Source organism: Siniperca chuatsi, linkage group LG17 (assembly GCF_020085105.1).
Source record: "Siniperca chuatsi isolate FFG_IHB_CAS linkage group LG17, ASM2008510v1, whole genome shotgun sequence".
Lineage (NCBI taxonomy): Eukaryota > Metazoa > Chordata > Actinopteri > Centrarchiformes > Sinipercidae > Siniperca > Siniperca chuatsi.
The window spans coordinates 27,213-48,751 of record NC_058058.1 but is presented as its reverse complement, the minus strand read 5'-3'; the positions used below and the strand labels follow the sequence as shown (position 1 = coordinate 48,751).

The 21,539-nt window shown below is 41.7% G+C and overlaps 1 protein-coding gene across 4 annotated transcripts; it reads right to left on the bottom strand.

The window, feature by feature from the left end:
- Window positions 1–294: 294 nt before the first annotated feature.
- Window positions 295–8,100, bottom strand: si:ch211-133n4.6 (uncharacterized protein LOC797776 homolog). Of its 4 annotated transcripts, none has more exons than XM_044172534.1 (11): window positions 7,960–8,098; window positions 7,211–7,387; window positions 5,899–5,960; window positions 5,744–5,770; window positions 5,608–5,640; window positions 5,035–5,067; window positions 3,468–3,500; window positions 3,187–3,219; window positions 2,904–2,933; window positions 2,783–2,824; window positions 295–1,240 (listed from the first exon to the last, which is right to left on the bottom strand). In XM_044172534.1, exons 2-11 carry the CDS (start codon window positions 7,219–7,221, stop codon window positions 1,008–1,010), a joined length of 537 nt encoding a protein of 178 aa, XP_044028469.1. In that variant the 5' UTR covers window positions 7,222–7,387; window positions 7,960–8,098; the 3' UTR covers window positions 295–1,007. The 4 variants fall into 4 exon arrangements, with proteins under 4 accessions (XP_044028469.1, XP_044028468.1, XP_044028470.1 ...); XM_044172533.1 differs by having other exon boundaries at window positions 7,211–7,353; XM_044172535.1 differs by having other exon boundaries at window positions 7,211–7,349.
- Window positions 8,101–21,539: the final 13,439 nt, after the last annotated feature.

The window sequence follows — 21,539 nt, the reverse complement described above, 5'->3', positions numbered from 1 at the left end:
GCCACTTGATTCAGGAACATGTATAATAATATGATCTCAATGTCTGCTGCAGATCAGTTTATATTAAAATTTTATGGTTTCAATTCTGAATGTTTAATTTAATTAAATTCATGACCAAGTGAAGGAATCTGAACCTGCTGCTGTGAGAACAGACTGACGACAAATCTGTCTGAACATCTTTCATTTTCACTTCCTGGTGTTTTGAGGGAAAATCCCTTCACCCCTGGGTGATGCTGGATAATTTGATCCTGACAGGCAGAGCTGAGGGTAAACTGGGTCAGAGGTCAGTGGGAGTTCATGTTCAGTTAAACTTTATTCAAATATGACAAAAGTAACAAACAGAACATGTGAACATCATGTTGTTTAAATGTGTTTGTTTATAGTTATGAATTTATGAATGAATGAAAGTAAAAAACATATAACAGCATATAAACTGAGCTGATTTAACACAGTAATGTCTGCAGGGAGTCCAGGGGCCCAATTAATTAACATATCAGGGGACAAAGTGGCTCCCAACTGACAGACTGAGAAACTGACTGAAAATAATTAAATCAGTGTGAACTTTGAGTCAGAAAACATTTTAGTTTATTTCTCTAAGTCATCTGATGAACCTGTTTGTCACAACTTTGACCAAAAAATCAAACACAAACTCACAAACAGTTCAGATAATTAATTCATTAGTTTTTTCTCACAGCTGTGATTAAAATAAAGTGACTTTTATCTCCTGAAGATTATTTTCTTTTTTTAGAGGAGTAATTGTGTCCAAACACGCTGCACAAATAAACTTAGTTCGAATACAGCCCCTGGATCCTGGACACCTGTAATCATTCTGGTCGACCAATCAGACGACCAATCAGATGGCTCGGTGTGTCTGCAGAGTGGAGTTTTTCAGACTGAAGGTGAACATGAACCTGATATGTGTTTATCTGAGTTTATGTGTTCACATGTGTGACTGTTTTTATACCTACGTGTGTGTTACTTTGTGTGTTACTGTGTGCGTTGATGTCTTATATCTGACGCCGGTTGGTCCTGGATCGTCTCTTGGACGTTCGGTTTCTCACCAGAGCTTTCGGCTGAGGAATGATTGGCTGGGGAGGAAGGGCGGGGCTCTGAGGGGTGTGGGCGGGGCTTTGGATAACATGGGCGGGGCTCTGTGGTGGGAAGGAAGGGCTCTGAGGTTTGGCTGAGCGAGAGCTGAACTTTTTCTTTCCTCCTTCTTCAGAGTCGGAGCTCTCATCCTCTGTGAGAAAAACAGTTTGAAACAAACAGAAGTGTTCAATATTAAATCATTAAAAAAGACATTGTGAAATAAATAATCATATGAATAGAATTAAATATATAAATGAACCAAGAATTTGTGAAATACCGTAAGAAATAATGAAACTTAACTTATTATTATGAAATGTTATTTCATCCTTCTCATTTTCATAAAACATTTTTATTTCATTAAACATGTTTTTATTTGAAAATGTCCTTTAAAAGTCTGTTTTAATTTCAGAATTGCATTTTTCATGACAGTGGTGATGTCACCGCCCTCTTACCTTTCAGCCAGTCACATTGCTCCTGCCTCTTAAACTAGCAAGCTCAACAACGGCTACCAGAATTAGCCCGTTAGCTCCTGTTAGCTAGAGCAACAACAATGTCAAAGTAATTCTGAATCTACAATCTGCTGTAAATAAACACACAACACAGACACATAAACTAAACCTCTATAGATTTTCAGCCTCAGCTTAAAAAGGCTACTAATGCTGCTAACTAGCTAGGCCAGCTCTTTGGCTTGGTTTATTACTCAGTATCAAAGTGATGAATTTTATCAAACTAACACTACACTGTGTTGTTTCTGATAAAGTATATGTTATGTTACAGTGCGTTAAGTCAAACCCTCTCTTACATGTATTCCTGTACATATTTATGTAAACGTAGGTCATGATAACCCTGTGTGGAGTCTGCTTCCTTTATTTTCTGCTGTACTGTGTTACGTGGTGTGCAGGGACGTAGACAGGATTTTAGAAATACTGAGGTCAGGAGTTTAAACCCTGCTCCCCCCAAAAACTAACCCAAAAACAAAAATGAAGTTTCAAATATAGATATATTTTTTAAAGATTATTTTTTGGGCCTTTTGCCTTGATTTGACAGGAACAGCTGAAGAGAGACAAGAAATGTGGGAGAGAGAGAGAGTGCAGCAAAGGTGAGCTACCGGGCGCCCAAAGTTTCAAATATATCTTTACTATTATTTGTTGATTTTATTTTATTCATTGAGTGTTCAGTCATTTTGTTCTCTGTCCAGTGAAAACTATGTCGCCTTTTTATTTGCTGTTGTCAGTTTTTTGACGATGTATTTCTCAGATAATCTGATGGGTTTCTGGATATTTTATTCAACCAGAGAAGAAGATAATTCTCTCAAACCAACACTTGAGTTCATGTGAAAAATGTTGAAGTACTGTCAGTAAGTTTATTTTAACACCACCTTTCTAGTGTTTCACAAGTCAATAAAAATCACCAAATCTGGAGATACACGGTTTTCACTGGACATGGACAATGCACACTGCCCCTAACCCTGTATATAAATATTGAAGCCTTAAAATAGTTAAAATTGAACTGACTCTATAAAAACAAATGAATGCAAAATATAAACTCTCCAGCAGGTTCTTAAAAGACATAAATTAAAAATAGAGTAGAACTATCTACAGAACATAAATAATAATTATTGGTGATATTGTGTGATATGGTAAAATGTAGTATAGTATCTTAGAATATTTATTATTATAACATTTTGTCTCACCATCTTCTTCCTCCACACTGTTTGCAGCAGCTGCAGCAGGTTCTGAAACCAACAGAAACGTTTAGAAACTCACTCAGATTTAAACAGATATTCAGAGGTAGAAGAAGAAAAAAGGACGTACCAGGTGCTGTCACCTGATTGGCTGGTGGAGCTACAAAAAACACAACATTAAAATCAAATGATTGAATGAGTAAATACATGTAGGATAGGTATCGAATGGATAGGTGGACGATGAGTGAGCAGATTTCTAGATGAATGGATGAATAAGTAGATAAATGTACGGAGGATTCACCCTTTAGATATATGAATAGATGACTGGATGAATTAATGAGTATATATTATGTAGCCTGGGTTATACACATATATATACGTACAGTGTATATATATATATATAGTGTTCTCACCCTCTGCAGTCTCTGAACTGGAGCTGCTGGTATCTGAAACACATCAACGCACACACATGAACAGGTGAGCAGGTGAACAGGTGAGTTTCAGCATCAGGTACAGAAATCTGACCAACCAGCTCACAGGAACGTGATCATGAATGTTGGAACAGAAACTTTGCTGCAAGATGCTCTGATGTATCTGATATCAGGAAATAACTTCCGCTTCAGGTTCTTTGCTCAGTTTATTCATCCTGACAGTAACATCATCATCATCATCATCATCATCATCATGTTCCTACCTGAAGGTCCTCCTCCATAATACTGGGATTCATCTGGAATCAATCAATTCAAACAAAGATTATTTATAAATATATCTATTCTCTTTTATCTGGAAAGACAATTGATTTTTGACATTAAAGCTGTAAACGTTCATCAGACCTCATTCTCGATTCAGTGCCGACTATTAAAGAATCCCTCACCGTGTATGTTTTTACGTGGTAAAACTGCAGCCCTGTTTTAATAACCCTGCTTCCATCAGACATGTTGAACATGTGACAGCAGGTAAATCACAGGTGTGAATAATCAAATGAATTCAGTTTCAGGGTCCTGGTTCATGCGGATTCAGTGTCACACTGTTGTGGTTTATGTGGACACTGTTAGTAACACTTTACTACTGAGACAAGTCAAAATGTCTGCTGTGAAGGAAAAGGATCATTTATCAGGTTAAACCACTAGATGTCAGAGTAACACAGGAAGGAAACCTCCGTAGAAACTTCATGAACAGCCACACACATCTGAAGAATGCACTTTGACTCTTTATGACATAATGTACGCTGTGTTGTTGGATATTGTTGGTCGGCCGCTGCCATTAACTCTTGTGTATTTCAGCTTTCTAACGTTGTCATATTTGTATTTTTTAATCAGTTTTTCTGTTTGTAAATGAATCGTTTGTGTTTTCAAGCCCCTTGAAGGATGAATAACATATTTTTAATTGAACTGATACTTCTGTGGGACGTTTAGTGTGAACTCTGCTCCTGTATTTATCAAATTTAAGTGAAAGATAAAAGTAAAAATCCTTCTCTTTTACTTACAGACAGGAATACAAGTTATTAATTTATGGTCCTAAATATCTGCAGGACACAAACAGAGGAGAACATGGACCCTGTAAAATAAACAAAAGAAAATCACTTTTGTTTGTGTTGCATATTGTTGGTCAGTTGCGGATCAGCCGCTGCCATTAACCCTTCAAAATTTGTATTATCATCTTTTTAGATTGTTTTTCTGTGTGTGAATGAATATGTGGTCGCCTACTGAGATGAATAAAGTAAGAAAGTTTACTGATCCTTACTGGTCAGTGGATATTTGGTCTTTATTCCACCGGTGTGTTTCTACTGTGACTGTTAAATTTCACTTTATTGATCCCTGTTTGGACATTCATTCGTTCATCCACACTCTAAATTTGACATGTGATAAATTCTCTTTATCTTTGCCTTTATTTTAGTCAGATAACTCATCAATAAATGTTTTATAGAAAATAAAGTTTCTTTTTAAACCTGCACTAACTGATCGTTTATCTGTGTGTTCACCAGCTAATGTCTAACCCACTGTCTCTGACCACGAGCTATGAGAGCAGAGAGAGCCAATGAAAACAGTGAAGTCGTGGGCCGGACAGATAAACAGTGAGCTGAAACTCACTATAAAGCTGCGTAAAGCCGAGGGACACTCCCAGAGACCCGACACACAGTTAGTTCCTGCACTGCTATTATAAACATATACATTATAGCTGCTGTAACACTGGGTTTGATATTTCTCTGCAGAGTTCAGTCTGATGAAACTAACAAAAAGGTTTCAGATCTGTAGTCTTACCGGGCTGATCAGGAGAGACGGCGTTCATACTCTCTGAAACAGCAAAAACAACATCATCATCATCATCATCATCATCATCAACGACAGCGTCACAGCTCAGTCAGAACGTGTTCAGACGTTACACTCAGCAGAAACTGACTACATGTCGATGATGGTGACACAGTTTCATCCTGTTTGTCTGCGGTGCGAAACTTCGCTCATATGGAAAGGTTATTAAATAAACGTTTGAATCAGCGGACTTGACTGAGAAACACTTGTGTCTGGTGTATTGCTGACTGGTTCCGCTCATAATGTAAGACAAGATGAAGATTACTGACAAACAAGATTTGGTTGATTAAAAAAAACGATTCTACTTGTTGGATCAAAAGCAGGATGACTGAAAGTTTCTGGCCACTCAGATTCAGACACAAGTGACTCTGACAAAACTTTAATTTCTCATTTTAACAACAAAAACCATCTTTTTTAGATCACAGAAACATCTCCAGTGAGAACATTTGAACTTAGAACGCAGCTGAAATGCTGATTCATGATTTTATTGCACGTCGTTTATTAAGTGGACGGTTTGTGGCTCACCTGTGGGGGCTTCATCAGAGGTGGAGTCTTTATCTGACAGACAGAGAGGACAGACAGGTGAGACAGAGACAGGTTAGAGGACAGACAGACATGTCCAGTGTATCTATGGGTGATGGGAGACAGACAGGTGATTTACCTGTCGACATGGCTTGTATTCCAGCATCTGCAAACACAAAACAGTTTCAGTACATCAGTCAAATTACCTTCTAATCAAACTGTGGTGTCATCTGATTTACTCTGAGTCAGGGTTTAGTCTGATCACCAATCAGAAGAGATTAGATTTACTCTGACCGTTGGAGTCGAGGTCTCCCTCCACCAGCAGGACGAACAGAGAGAACAGAAGAACAACGTTCCTGCAGAACAGACACAACCTTCAGTGTGACACATTTGTGTCCTCCCAGGGCCACCGTCCACAGGTCGGACCGAACACTCTGCAGCAGCTGCTTCATGTTGTGTTATGCTTCAGGCTGAGCTGTGACTGGCTCGTTACATTACTACATTTTCTTACTTTGAGAGCGAGGTGCCGGCCAGCGTGAGCTTCACTGCAAGTCCATCAAAATTAAAACGCGTCTACAACTCTTCTCCAGTGCACCACGCATTATTCACCACACGTTAAAATCTAACGTTTGTCCTGAAGGTGGCACTAGAGGAAAGGGCATGGGTCATTAACTAAAGAACAGGACAAACTGAGAGCTGGTTTAAGACTTTAAGAATAAATAAATCATCAGGATGCTGTTTGTTCATATTGTGGCTGTAATGACGTCTGCAGCCTGTAGAGGACACTAACGGCACTTTAGCTGTAAACTGAAGAAGTTCAGTACTGACACAAAGTGGTCCATCATATAATCAGATAATTATGATTAAAACCAAAGAGATGAACAGAAACAGACTCAGAAGGATCAATTTAATAAAACATGCATTCTGACAGGAAACATCTGTATGAGCTGATTTAAATTTGGTCACTGTGAAGTTTTATTTAATAATTAGACATTTGTTACAAAGTTTGAAAAGTGAATTTGATCTCTTTGAATCTGTTCCACCATTTCAGTTTTTAACATTCAAAAGTGAATTCAGTTTGATCAAATTTATATTAAAAATAATTCAGAAACATTAAAGTTCATTAAAGAAACTAATTTAACTGATTTATGTCTCTGTTTCAGCCTATCAGCAGTCAGAACATGATGACACGCCTCTGATGTCACATGTCTCGTTATTATTTAAATAGTTTTATTTTTAAATGTTTCTGAACAAACAAATCTCATTTTCTACTGGATTCAGTTCAGCTTTAAAATTAATACATTCACAATTTACAATTTCATTACATTACATACATTACATTACACAGAAGTCTGCTGACCTTTGACCTCTGAATCAAACTGACAACTTGACAAACACAACATGACAACACACACACACACACACACACACACACACTAAAACAGTGAACTCATGTAACAAACAGTAGAAGAGAAACATTGAAGTCAACGTAAAAAACGAAACACATATCAGACAAATGTTTCTGTTTCCTGTTTGTATTCTCCTCCATGTCTGTGGAGCATTGCATTGTGGGACGAGACACACAGAGAGGAAACGATGTACATACCTAGTGAGCATGATGCTGTGAGGTCAGACGGTCCCTGGATCAGTGTGACAGGTAGGCAGACAGGTGAGTGTTACAGTACTTCAGTATTGCACTGCAGGAGTCTTCTGGCTCTGAGCGTCTGGCACGGCGGTTTATATATCTGCCTAAATGTCAGCGGGACAGAGGACGGCCCAGAGACTGTGTGAGTATCAGGTTTCTGTGTTAATATTCTGCTGGAAGAGTTGAAGAAGACTCCCACACAGGTTAGTAGTTCTGAATCTGTGTGGACCCGGACATAAACTCAGCATAAACTCAAGTCTAACTTTAGACTAAAGGTGGGCCAGGTTTACACGCTGTTTTCCATTCTCTATAATCCCCCACAGCTGATCTCATCTTTGATCGATTTTCAAATTCAACGTCAGTTCTCAATTCCTAAAAGTTTATTTAGATATTTGTATGAACGTGTCTCTGCTTTGTTCGCATCATGTCAGAAAACTGTCAGCATTATGTTTCTGCTGAGTGAAACTTTCCAAAGAAAAACATCCTCCGCACAAGAACAGAGAAAAAATCAAAAGCAAAGCGATTAAAAATAATTTCCATATGTATTCAAAACCTTAAGAAGACCTTAAAAAATAATTTGATAATAACTTCACACTAACTGATTTATAGATTTAGGTTTTAGTAAGGTCTGTGCCAAACGCTGCCCTTTAACTTTGAAGGCGTAACAAGGATTTAAGTTATATGTCCTCACCTCATAGAAATGTCCTCACCTTATAGAGATGTCTCATTGTATAGAAATGTCCTTAGCTTGTGTAAATCTCAAAGTGGTCCTCACAGTGGCAGAAATACAACACACAGACACACACTATGCGTCTTTGTGGAGTTTCCTGACGTCCTCACAGTTCAGGGAATTCCCCCCGAACAAACACACCCAGTGAGTCTGAACATTAGCAGCAGGTCAAGTTACAACAGAACACCGAATCCTCCAGACTCAGATCCATCTGATAGAACCTGATAAACAATTAGAGCAGAACAATGATGCTTCACCTGGAAGTCCTGAACCAGTACAGACCAGAACCAGACCAGGTCCTGTATATGAAGTATCTCAGATTAGGAAATCAGTCTTAACTGCCCCACAAATTCTCACTTGGTCACAATTTCATGGAGGAGAAAAAGTATTTTAGAAAATGAGTGTTTCTGCTGATATTTATATTATCATTATTATTTAATATTTAGGAGACGTCAGAGCTGTCCTCACCTGTCCTCACCTGTCCTCACCTGCCAGAAGTCTCAGTCTGATGAAGCACAGAGACTTTCTGTAGGAGCATAGACAGTTATTAATGACACTGATGAACTTACAAATGAAAAGAGACAGTTTGGACCAAAACTGAATGAATTTTGTGACAGAGCTTGTGTTGGACACGGAGGGGGGCGATTCCCGTTCCTGTGGAGAGTACTGTAATCACCCGCAGGTAGTTTGGACAAACAGCGGAGTGATAATAAAGGCATAATACATGCAGCGCTACTTGTCAGCACTAATAGTTCACCTGTCTGTCATCAGTGATAGCTTACAGGTGTGTACAGGTGTGTACAGGTGCGTACAGGTGCGTACAGGTGTGTACAGGTGCGTACAGGTGTGTACAGGTGCGAACAGGTGTGTACAGGTGCGTGCCCTCGCCTTGAGGCCATCTTGTTTTGTCCTCAGATTGGTTGTTAATGTTTAGACTTTTCTGTTTTCTGTACTGTTTCAACATAAACCCAACTGTTAGCTGTTGCTATGGTTACCTGCAGTTTAATAAACATTTACTCCACATGTATTCCACATTACTGCAGCCAATCAGAGAGCAGTATCTTCCCTGACATGAATTGTGATTTATAGTTATATAGATAGATATATATGTATTTGACATTAATAGTGCAAAAACAGCTGTCAAAAGCAGACACAGCAAAGAACAATAGTCACACACACACACACACACACAGCTGCAGCAAAACATTAGAAATATAAATACAATAAATACTTATATTAACACTAAATATTTATTATTATTATTATTATGTTTAATTGTAGCGTGTGGAAAGATGCAGATAGTTGTGTGTGTGTGTGTGTGTGTGTGTGTTGTAAAGGAAAAGCAGGTAGATTGGCTTCTGTCCTAAAGGAAAAGCACACACACACACACACACACACACACACACACACACACACACACACACACACACACACACAGTGATAATGGCGGCGGGGGTGGGGGTGGTATTTGAGTATCAAAGCCTCTTCTGTCTGAAAACGTCTTTCTGTGTAAACGGAGAGTCGACTGAACGGCTGAAGAAGCTTTTTAAAGCAGCGCTGCTTCATTCAGCCAACGCTGCGGCTTTGAAACACTGTAAGGTCAGATTTACATGTTTATAGAGCTTCCATCCATTAATCAGTCCACCATCCCTCCATCCTCTGTTTGTCTGAGGGCGTCCCACAGAAGGAAGGACGGACCTGAAACACAGGATGACTGTAAAATACCATCTATGAACACGAGTAAATACACTGTTTCATACCTGAAATAATCACTGTTAATGTGACGTGAACCAGGACCATAAGAAACTAATAAAGACTGGTAAAGACCAGTAGAGAACCTTACAGACTAGTAGAGACTGGTGTCGTGCCAATCAGAAAACCTGATGCTGTCTAGTGCTGAAGAGATGCTTCTTCTTTTCCTTTCGGCTGTTCCCTTTCAGGGGTCGCCACAGCGAATCATGTGCCTCCATCTAACCCTGTCCTCTGCGTCCTCTTCACTCACACCAGTTAGCTTCATGTCCTCTCTCACTACATCCATAAACCTCCTCTCTGGTCTTCCTCTAGACCTCCTGCCTGGCAGCTCCAACCTCAGCATCCTTCTACCAATATATTCACAGTCTCTCCTCTGAACACGTCCAAACCACCTCGATCTGGCCTCTCTGACTTTATCTCCGAAACATCTAACATGAGCTGTCCCTCTGATGTCCTCGTTCCTGATCCTGTCCGTCCTCGTCCCTCCCAAAGAGAACCTCAACATCTTCAGCTCTGCTGCCTCCAGCTCTGCCTCTTGTCTTTTCTTCAGCGCCGCTGTCTCTAAGCTGTCCAACATCGCTGGTCTCACCGCCGTCTTCAACACCTTTCCTTTCATTCTTGCTGAGACTCTTTTATCACACAACACACCTGACACTTTTCTCCACCCGCTCCAACCTGCTCGCACTCGCCTCTTCACCTCTTCTCCACAGTCTCCATCGCTCTGAACCGTTGACCCTAAGTACTTAAAGTCCTGCACCTTCTTCACCTCTGCTCCCTGTAACCTCACCGTCCCACCTGGGTCCCTCTCATTGACGCACCTGTATTCTGTCTTACTGCGGCTGAGCTTCATTCCTCTGTTTTCCAGAGCAGACCTCCATCTCTCTAGATTTTCCTCCACCTGCTCCCTGCTCTCACTACAAATCACAATGTCATCCGCAAACATCATAGTCCATGGAGATTCCTGTCTCTCATCTGTCAGCCTGTCCATCACCAGAGCAAACAAGAAGGGGCTCAGAGCCGATCCTTGATGCAGACCCACCTCCACCTTGAACTCCTCCGTCACACCTACAGCACACCTCACCACGGTCTTACAGCTGTCATACCTGTCCTGCACCACCCTAACATACTTCTCTGCCACTCCAGACTTTCTCATACAATACCACAGCTCCTCTCTCGGCACCCTGTCATACGCTTTCTCTAAATCTACGAAGACACAATGCAACTCCCTATGACCTTCTCTGTGCTTCTCCTTCAGCATCCTCAAGGCAAATACTGCATCTGTTGTACTCTTTCTAGGCATGAAACCATGTTGCTGCTCACAGATGCTCACCTCTGCCCTTAGCCTAGCTTCCACTACTCTTTCCCACAGCTTCACTGTATCATCGGCTTTATTCCTCTGTAGCTGCCACAGCTCTGCACATCTCCCTTGTTCTTAAAAACTGGCACCAGTACACTTCTCCTCCATTCCTCAGGCATCCTCTCACTCTCCAAGATCTGTTAAACAAACTAGTCAGAAACTCTACTGCCACCTCTCCTAGACACTTCCATACCTGCACAGGTATGTCATCAGGACCAACTGCCTTTCCACTCTTCATCCTCTTCATCGTCCTCCTCACTTCACTCTGCTAATCTTTGCCACTTCCTGCTCCACACCAGTCACCTCTTCTACTCTTCGTTCCCTTTCATTTTCCTCATTCATCAACTCTTCAAAGTACTCCTTCCATCTTCCCATCACACTCCTGGCACCTGTCAATACATTTCCATCCTTATCTTTAATCACCCTCACCTGCTGCACATCCTTCCCATCTCTATCTCTTTGTCTGGCCAACCTGTACAAATCCACCTCTCCCTCTTTAGTGTCCAACCTAGCATACAAGTCCTCATATGCTCTTTGTTTGGCCTTTGCCACCTCTACCTCCACCTTACGCTGCATCTCCCTGTACTCCTGTCTACTCTCTTCAGTCCTCTCAGTGTCCCTCTTCTTCTTAGCTAACCTCTTTCTCTGTATACACTCCTGAACTTCCTCGTTCCACCACCAAGTCTGCTTGTCCGCTTTCCTCTTTCCAGATGACACACCAAGTACCCTCCTACCTGTCTCCCTGATCACATTAGCTGTAGTGGTCCAGTCATCTGGGAGCACTTCCTTACCACCCAGAGTCTGTCTCAGCTTCTCCCTGAAAACTACACGACATTCTTCCTTTTTCAACTTCCACCACTTCGTCCTCTGCTCTGCCTTTGTCCTCTTCATCTTCCTTTTACACACTACCATCCTGTGTTGTCTGGCTACACTCTCCCCTACCACTACTTTACAGTCACTGGTCTCTTTCAGATTACAACGACTACACAAGATGTAGTCCACCTGTACTCCACCTGAGTGCTTCTACCTCCGCTCTTATATGTCACCCTATGTTCCTGCCTCTTCTGGAAGAAAGTGTTCACTACAGCCATTTCCATCCTCTTTGCAAAGTCTAGCACCATCTGTCCTTCTGCGTTCCTGTCCTGAAGACCAAACCTGCCCATCACATTCTCATCACCTCTGTTCCCTTCACCTTCATGCCCATTGAAATCTGCACCAATCACCACTCTCTCACCTCTGGGGATGCTCTGCATCACTTCATCTAACTCACTCCAGATTTTCTCCTTCTCTTCTAACTCACATCCTACCTGTGGGGCATAACCACCCACAACACTGAACATCACCCCTTCAATTTCCAGCTTCAGACTCATCAACCTGTCTGATATTCTTTTCACCTCTAGAACATTCCTCACAAACTCCTCTTTCAGGATAACTCCTACTCCGTTTCTCTTCCTATCTGACCCATGGTAGAACAACTTGAACCCTGCTCCTAAGCTTCTAGCCTTGCTACCTTTCCACCTGGACTCCTGGACACACAGTATGTCCACCTTCCTTCTCTGCATCATGTCGATCAACTCTCTAGCCTTCCCTGTCATAGTCCCAACATTCAAAGTCCCTACTGTCAGTCCTACATTCTTAGCTTTCCTCTTCTCTCTCTGCCTACGAACACACCTTCCTCCTCTCCTTCTTCGTCTTCGACCAACAGTAGTCCAATTTCCACCGGTACCCTGTAGGTCAACAGCACCGGTGGTGGTCGTTGTTAACCCGGGCCTCGACCGATCCGGTATGGAAGTCATTGTCATGATTCGCATTTTTAATTTGGCATGTGTTTTACGTTGGATGCCCTTCCTGACACAACCCTCTGCATTTATCCAGACTTGGGACTGGCACAAGAAGACACTGGCTTGTGCCCCCTTGCGGTTGCATTTAGTGCTGATGAGATGATGGTAATGAAATACCCAAACACAATACCTGTCTTAGTCTCTCGTTCCTAATAATTCTTTATTGCCTGCAAGCAGCAGTTACCCCATACATAACCAGGAGAAACTGCCTGACAAACACCAACATTATCATTGGAGGTGATTTTAACACAGTTCTTAACCCAGCAATACACAGATCAGGAACAGCAAGCAGAAAATGTCAATCCACCGAAATAATAAAACGGTATGTGGAGGAGTTTGGACTAAATAATCCAACAACAAAAGTATTTTCACATTTCTCATCATCCCATATAGAATTCTTCCTCATAAGTAAGTATATCATTCAAGACATATACCTCAATATGGGATTATGCTGCTATCTCCTTAAATCTCCATAGCAAGCAATTCCATAAACAACCCCCAGATGGCGCTTCAACGTCTCACTGCTCCAGATCCAGATTTGACAGTTTCTTAAGGAGAGAATGCGAATAACTGTTTCAACAATACTACCATAACTATAGCTCTGACAGCTTGGTGGAAAGCTCACAAAATCATGCATTTTACACACACACACCTTGTAAATACACACCACTATGGAATAATCCAGACTTCCTTCAGGACAAAAAAACCACTGAATTTCACCACTTGGACAGACAAAGGCATCACACAGCTCGGATGGATAGACCTCCTTAAAGAACACATAGCAATGGAAAACCTGACTGCATCTATTAACCATGAAACACATCAGTTCCAGAAAGCATGACATGCTGGTACTGGTTGAAAATTTTATGCGCTGTAATCCTGACCTCAGCCAAAGGAAACTGGAAGCCCAGGGATTAATGCCACAGCAATTGAGAAATGGTTCCAGCAGTATCAAGATCTTCTTACTGAGCTGGGAATCAAGGATGTGCCTTCCCACATTTGGAATTACGATGAGACAGGAGTGCAGGACCATTTTCTGTCGGCCACTGTGATTTCAGAGGTTGGGAGTGCCTGCTGCGAGGTCACGTCAGGCGAAAAGGGGGAGATGACAACAGCTTTGGCCAGCTTTAATGCTGCAGGGGACTACTGTCCCCTCTTGGTCATCTTCAAAGCCAAGAGGCTAAAAGCAGAATGGTTTATAACGTTACCCCCAACACAGTGGTGAAGGTGTCCGATAACGGCTGGATAACAACTGCGCTGTTATTGGTTTGGGGGAAGCAGTTTGTGGACATGCTTCCTAAGGATGACCACACCAGCCATGTATTCAACATCAATTCATGCGACTAACAGGAGGGAGAAAGCTCCTTAAGGGGGAGGTTTTTTTTCCATGTTTGGGAGGGCATGGAGGAGGGCAGTCACAGTCCAGACTGCCCAAGCTGGCTTGCTGGTGGACTGGGATGTAGCCAGTAAATCCTACAGCCATACACCCCACTGTGTATAAGCCAGAATCGTTACTCATGCAACTATTAGCCCCCTGACACGCATAAACATACAACAAACACATTACTTTACATTACAACCCTCTCCTATTATCACTATTATTGATGTACACCATTGTGAAATACATACAAACTAATCAGCACACCAACAGCACTCCAGTATCTCTTCATTACTTATTTATTTTTAACCCTAACCTTTATATGTCACTGTCCACCTCCCCATCTCACCTCCACTTCCACTCTATCAAGTATTACCGTCCATCACTGTAATATGTGAACATATTTACCACCCTCCCCTTTTCTAAATGAACTACTTCATTTTTTAAACTAATCTTTTCTTCTCTTTTTTTCTGTTTAACTGCATCATTCATGCTGGGGGTGGCCTGAGAGAACATTAGAGACTGGTAAAGTCCAGTAGAGAACATTAGAGACTGGTAAAGTCCAGTAGAGAACATTAGAGACTAGTAGAGACTGGTAAAGACTACTACAGACTGGTAGAGAACATTAGAGACTGGTAAAGTCCAGTAGAGAACATTAGAGACTGGTAAAGTCCAGTAGAGAACATGAGAGACTAGTAGAGACTGGTAAAGACTACTACAGACTGGTAGAGAACATTAGAGACTGGTAAAGTCCAGTAGAGAACATTAGAGACTGGTAAAGTCCAGTAGAGAACATTAGAGACTAGTAGAGACTGGTAAAGACTACTACAGACTGGTAGAGAACATTAGAGACTGGTAAAGTCCAGTAGAGAACATTAGAGACTGGTAAAGTCCAGTAGAGAACATGAGAGACTAGTAGAGACTGGTAAAGACTACTACAGACTGGTAGAGAACATTAGAGACTGGTAAAGTCCAGTAGAGAACATTAGAGACTGGTAAAGTCCAGTAGAGAACATGAGAGACTAGTAGAGACTGGTAAAGACTACTACAGACTGGTAGAGAACATTAGAGACTGGTAAAGTCCAGTAGAGAGTGTGTGTGTGTGTGCACGTGTGAATGTGAGAGTGTGTGTGTGCGCGTGTGAATGTGAGAGTGTGTGTGTGAGCGTGTGAATGTGAGAGTGTGTGTGTGAGCGTGTGAATGTGAGAGTGTGTGTGTGAGCGTGTGAATGTGAGTGTGTGTGTGTGTTTCTTTGTCCTGCCTTCGTATGTTCTGCATGTACGGGAAGGAGCACACGTGTTAGGTCAGGAACGAAAGAGTGTTTAAACTGTGTTTAAAAGGGAATAAGATGTGACCAGCATTTTAGTTTATAACATTTTAAAAAATGAACTAACTTTATCAACAGAATGTGAAGAACTGTTCTGACGTCATGTCAAAGACGTCTATGTATTGTGTTGCAATTTATTGAGTTCAATACAATAAAATTTTATTTATATAGCGCCAATTCACAACAGAAGTTATCTCATTGCACTTTTCCTATAGAGCAGGTTGAGACCGAACTCTTTATAATGTTATTTACAGAGACCTAACAAATCCCACCATGAGCAAGCATTTGGCCACAGTGGCAAGAAAAAACTTCCTTTAACAGGCAGAAACCTCGAGCAGAACCAGATTCAGGGGGGGCAGCCATCCGCCGCTGCCGTGTTAGGTTGAGAGGAATAATAATGACAATAATAGTAACAGAGCCAATAACAACAACTGTAGTAGCAGTTGTCGAGCCGGAACACGGGGCAGCAGGTGGCCACAACCACAGATCCAGACTCTGCAGGAACACGGGGGCAGCAGGTGGCCACAACCACAGATCCAGACTCTGCAGCTCCGGAGGCAGAAATACCTGCTGAAAGCGACAGAAGAAGAGAGGAGAGAGACGAGAAAGCACAGAACTACGGGAGAGAGAAGATGTCGAGTTAGTAACATGCAGTAATGGGATAAAAATACATACAGATGGAGAGGAGGAGAGGGGAAAGAGGTGCATCATGGGAAGTCTCCCGGCAGTCTAGGCCTATAGCAGCATAACTAAGGGATGGTTCAGGACTCACCCGAGCCAGCCCTAACTATAAGCTTTATCAAATACATTTGTACCGTTTGATGGCAGGATGGGATGAATTTAGTCTCTAAGAGTCAAAATTTTATCATTAAAGAAGCTCATGAAGTCCCTACTACTGAGAGCTATAGGAATACATGACTCAATAGAGCTGTGACTCTCTGTCAGCCTGGCTACAGTGCTGAAAAGAAACCTGGGGTTGTTCTTATTTCCCTCTATTAATGATGAGTAGTAAGCTGCTCTGGCATTACGGAGGGCCTTCCTGTATGTTTTAAGACTATCTTGCCAGACTAAACGAGATTCTTCCAGCTTGTTGGAACGCCATTTCCTTTCAAGGTTTCATGATGTTTGCTTTAATTTTGCAGGTTTGGGGGTTATACCATGGAGCTAACCTTCTTTGTTTTATTATCTTCTTTTTTAGAGGGGTGATAGAATCGAGTGTCGTTCGCAGTGAGCCTGCAGCGCTATCAGCTAGATGGTCAATTTGGGAGGGGCTGTGATTTGCATAAGAGTCCTCTGTTATATTGAGACATAACACTGAATTAAATGCATATGGGATCGCTTCCTTAAATTTAGCTACAGCAATATCAGACAGACATCTAGAGTAGGAGTTTTTGCCTAATGGCGTGTAGTCCAGTAACAGCAGTTCAAAAGTTATTAAATAATGGTCCGATAATGAAGGATTCTGTGGAAAGACTATTAAATGTTCAATTTCAATGCCATATACCAGAACAAGGTCGAGGGTGTGGTTAAAACAGTGAGTGGGTTTATGGACACTCTGACAAAAGCCAATCGAATCTAATAATGAGATAAATGCAGTACTAAAGCATCATTTTCATTGTCCACATGAATATTGAAATCACCTACAATAATTACTTTCTGTTTTTAGGACTAAACTTGATAAAAGCTCTGAGATTTCAGATAAAAACTCAGAATAAGGACCAGGAGCGCGGTACACTATAACAAATAGAACTGGCTGTCATGTTTTCCAGGTCGGGTGTGAAAGACTAAGAACAAGGCTTTCGAATGAGTTATAATTTAGTTTAGGTTTTGGGTTGATTAATAGGCTTGAGTCGAAGATGCTGCAGGTCCACCTCCTCGGCCGGTGCCTCGAGGAACGTGAGTATTAACATGACTGGGCGGAGTGGATTCATTTAGGCAACATATTCTTCATGACCCAGCCAGGTTTCAGTGAGACAGAATAAGTCAATATGAAACTCTGATATTAAATCATTCACCAGTGCAGCTTTAGATGACAGAGATCTGATGTTTAAGAGTCCACATTTAATTCTCCTGTTTTGTTGTGCTCTTTCAGCGTTTTTGTTTTTATGTATAACTCCTCTCCTGTTAACTTAATTAATTTAAGTGGTTGGGGGGCAGACACTGTCACTATGGAGTTTTGGGGGGTAACAGCTCTGGAAGCACAGAGAAGCGTGCAGGACTGCAACTCTGCCTCCTGGTCTGAACTCTGAGTTGTCATGGTTTAGGTCCACTAATAAACTCGGCCAGATTTCTGGATATGACAGCTGCTCCATCCAAAGTGGGATGAATGCCGTCTCTGCTAATCAGACCAGGTCTTCCCCAGAAGGTCCGCCAGTTATCTACAAAGCCCACATCGTTTGCTGGACACCACCTCGACAGCCAGCAGCGGCATGAAGACATGCGGCTAAACATGTCATCACTGGTCAGGTTTGGCAGGGGCCCAGAGAAAACTACAGAGTCCGACATTATCTTTGCATATGTACACACCGACTCAACATTAACTTTAGTGACCTCCGATTGGTGTAATTGGGAGTCGTTACCGCCAACGTGAATAACAATCTTACTGTATTTATGTTTTTCCTTAGCCAGCAGTTTTAAATAGGATTCAGTGTCTCCCGCTCTGGCCCCAGGACTACATTTGACTATGGTCGCTGTTGTCGCTAACACGTTTCTCAAAAAGGAGCTGCCAATAATCAGAGTTGGTTTCTCAGCGGGTGTGTCGCTGAGTGGGGAGAACTTGTTAGAAACGTGAACAGGTTGGTGGTGAACCGTGGGCTTCTGCTTAGGGTTATGCTTCCTTCGGACAGTCACCCAGCCTACCTGGAGACGGCTAACAGGAGCTACCTCTGTTTGGTCCGCACTGGCTACTGGAAGCTGGCTAACTACTGCAGCTAATGATTGAGTTCCCATGGTATGGAACCGCGTTTCCAATTACTAAGTAACTACATTTATTAAATGTACCATTATCACTAAAGGAGGCAGAGGAATAGCTAAACATTTGACACACCGAGCAGGAGAGTGAGAGAGAGAAGCCATTGCTAGCTGCTAAGCTACAGAATGGTAGCTAGCAAAAATTAATAGCGTGTAAACTGTGGGATCAACGAGAAAACCATTAAAATAAGGAGAGAGCCATGAGTGCTTGAGCAGAAGTAGTGTACGTTTAAATGTATAGCAGATAGCAAAACAACATATATGTGCGTTGGAAAGTACCAGTGACAGGAGTACCGCTTAAGTACGTTACGTATGTCACGTGATTAATGTTGTGCAGTTTGGGTAGGTTTAGGAAACAAAACTACTACTAAGATTGTGGTTTTGGTTAAAATAAATTACGTAAGTCACTTATGTAACGTGATTTAACTTAAATTTTTAATTAAGTCAAAGTTGACTTCATTTCACACTCGAAACAAACCCCGGTCTCCTGGTTGAAAGTCCTGTGTTTGTTTGAACCATCCACGACCCCAGCCACCTCCTAATGTTAACTTTGTCGCTCTTTATGCTCCGTCAGCTGACTTCCTCCTTTGTTCCCATCATAATTACTATGGCCACTAGAGGTTGTGGCCTAACATTACACGTAAATATGGGTCTTAATAACCGGCTTGCACAATTGACCTATATGGCCGTTTTTCTGGTAAGGACGGGCTGGTTGTAATACCACTTGTGCCTCGAGAGGCGATAGTCTGATAGAATAGCTCAGGACAGGTAGTTCCAGCTAGAAGATGTGTGCGAGTTGCATGGTCGCTATGTTACACAGGCTCTCTTAGCTTTTTTTGTCTAATAAATAAACAAAATAAATATTCTTACACCTATTTTCCTTATCAAATTGAAAAATACAGCTGTACACCTTCTGAATTCATGTTTCTCTCTTTCACCGAAGAGACTTTAGACTTTAGAGACATTAGAGACTAGTATAGACTGGTAAAGACTAGTAGGGAACATTAGATTCAAGATTCAAGAATGTTATTGTCATTGTGCAAGCCCATTGAAATTGCAATTGCATCAACCTTAAATGGTGCATTTGTGTTTAAGACTTTACACATACACAAAAAATAAATAAGACAAGAATGGAATAAGAAAAATAAAATATCAGCGATAAAAAGTACAGAATCTAAGCAATGAAAGTACAAAATGTAATCAATATATAGTATAAAATACAACTAACAAGGGTGCAAAAAGCATCAGCAGCAAAAGTGCAGTAAAGGTGCAGTGCGACAGATATGGAGTGATGGTGTATCGCCGTGTTGAATGACGTGTGGTTGGTGTATAAATACTGCACATAATTAGTGGCTTGAAGTGACATGTAAGTAAATATTGCATGTGCTCCAATGATGGCAGCACATCTGTCTTATCAGGCTGAGTAGATGTCTGAGTTCAATAGTGCCACAGCTTTTGGGAGAAAAGCTGTTTTTCAGTCTATTTGTGTCTATTTGAGCAGATTGATCTGAAGCGCCTGCCTGATGTGAGGAGCTTAAACGGATGGTGTCCAAGGTGTGTAATGTCTTTTACGATGTTCTTAGCCCTCCTCACACAGCGGGGGCTGTGAAGATGTTCTGGTGATGGCAGCTCAATGCCAACAATGTCTTGTGCTGTTTTCAAAACCCGCTGGAAAGCTTTTTTGTCAGCTTTGGTGCAGCTGCTATAGCAGGCTGTCATGCAGTTTGTTAGGATACTCTCTGTGGTGCATCTGTAAAATCTGACAAGCAGCTTTTGGGGGAGGGTGGCTTTCCTTAGCCTCCTCAGAAAATTAAGGTGGTGTTGTTACCTTACCCACCACTGCTGAGGTGTTGTGTGTTACTAGAGAACATTAGAGACTGATACAGATTGGCCAAACCTGGTACAGACTAGTGGGGGTTATTGCATCGTGGTATAGAGAGTGGTAGAAAGTAGAAACTGGTACAGGCTGGTAAAGACTAGTCGAGACTATTAAAGAAAATTTGAGCTGAAAAGTCCAAAAAAGACTGAAAAAAGCTGAGCGTTGGGTGAGATCCTGGATGGAGCTGAATGAACTTTGTAAAACAAAGCTAACTTCAGGTAAAGCTGTTTATTTACAGGTACGTCTCCCTCTCCAAAACACAAGTGACGTCATCGGTCGTCGACGTCAGTCACAAATATCAAACATGTTTGAAAAAAATCAAGAAAGTAGTCGACAGTAGAATCATTAATGATAACAGCCTGGCCGTTAGCTGCGGCACTTTCCCTCGACTCTCTCCGCTGACCTCAGATCTGATCTGTGTCTGACGCAGCTGACTGTCAGGTTAAAGGTCAAACTGCTTCAAGGTCGAGCTGGCTGTTTATTTTACCTGATGTGTCACATGACCAGATAGGACGGCCTTATAAGGAAGTGTTCTCTGAGATGTTTTAGTTCTTTTCATTAAAGTGAAGAATTCAGACTGTCATTAGTTTTCTGGATGGTAACTGATCTTTAACGTGAGTCGGCGAACGTTCGGCTGGACGGCGGCGAGCCGGAGCGTCTGCCAGCAGAGTAATAAGTCTCATCTCTCAGATCTCCATCAGCAGGATGAATTACAGACATACCAGACAGGATCACTGTAGGAAACTGATCCGGGATCAGCTGATATGAACCTGAAGCACACTGTGTCTGTCTGCGTCATCCAGGCTGAAACAACAACACTAACTGATCAGACACTATCAGTGTGTGGAGAACTGATCAGGTTTATTTTACCTTCAGTTTACTGTCACTTTTTATTAGAAACACTCACACTGACACAGTGAGACCGTCAGTCTGAAGGGGAACTCCAGTCAATAGTCTGGTTCATTTTACAGACATGTTTTGAAGCCACCTGCTGTCCCCATGTTCCTGCTCGCCAACCAATTCTACACTTATTATTATTAGTCGTATTACTATTAT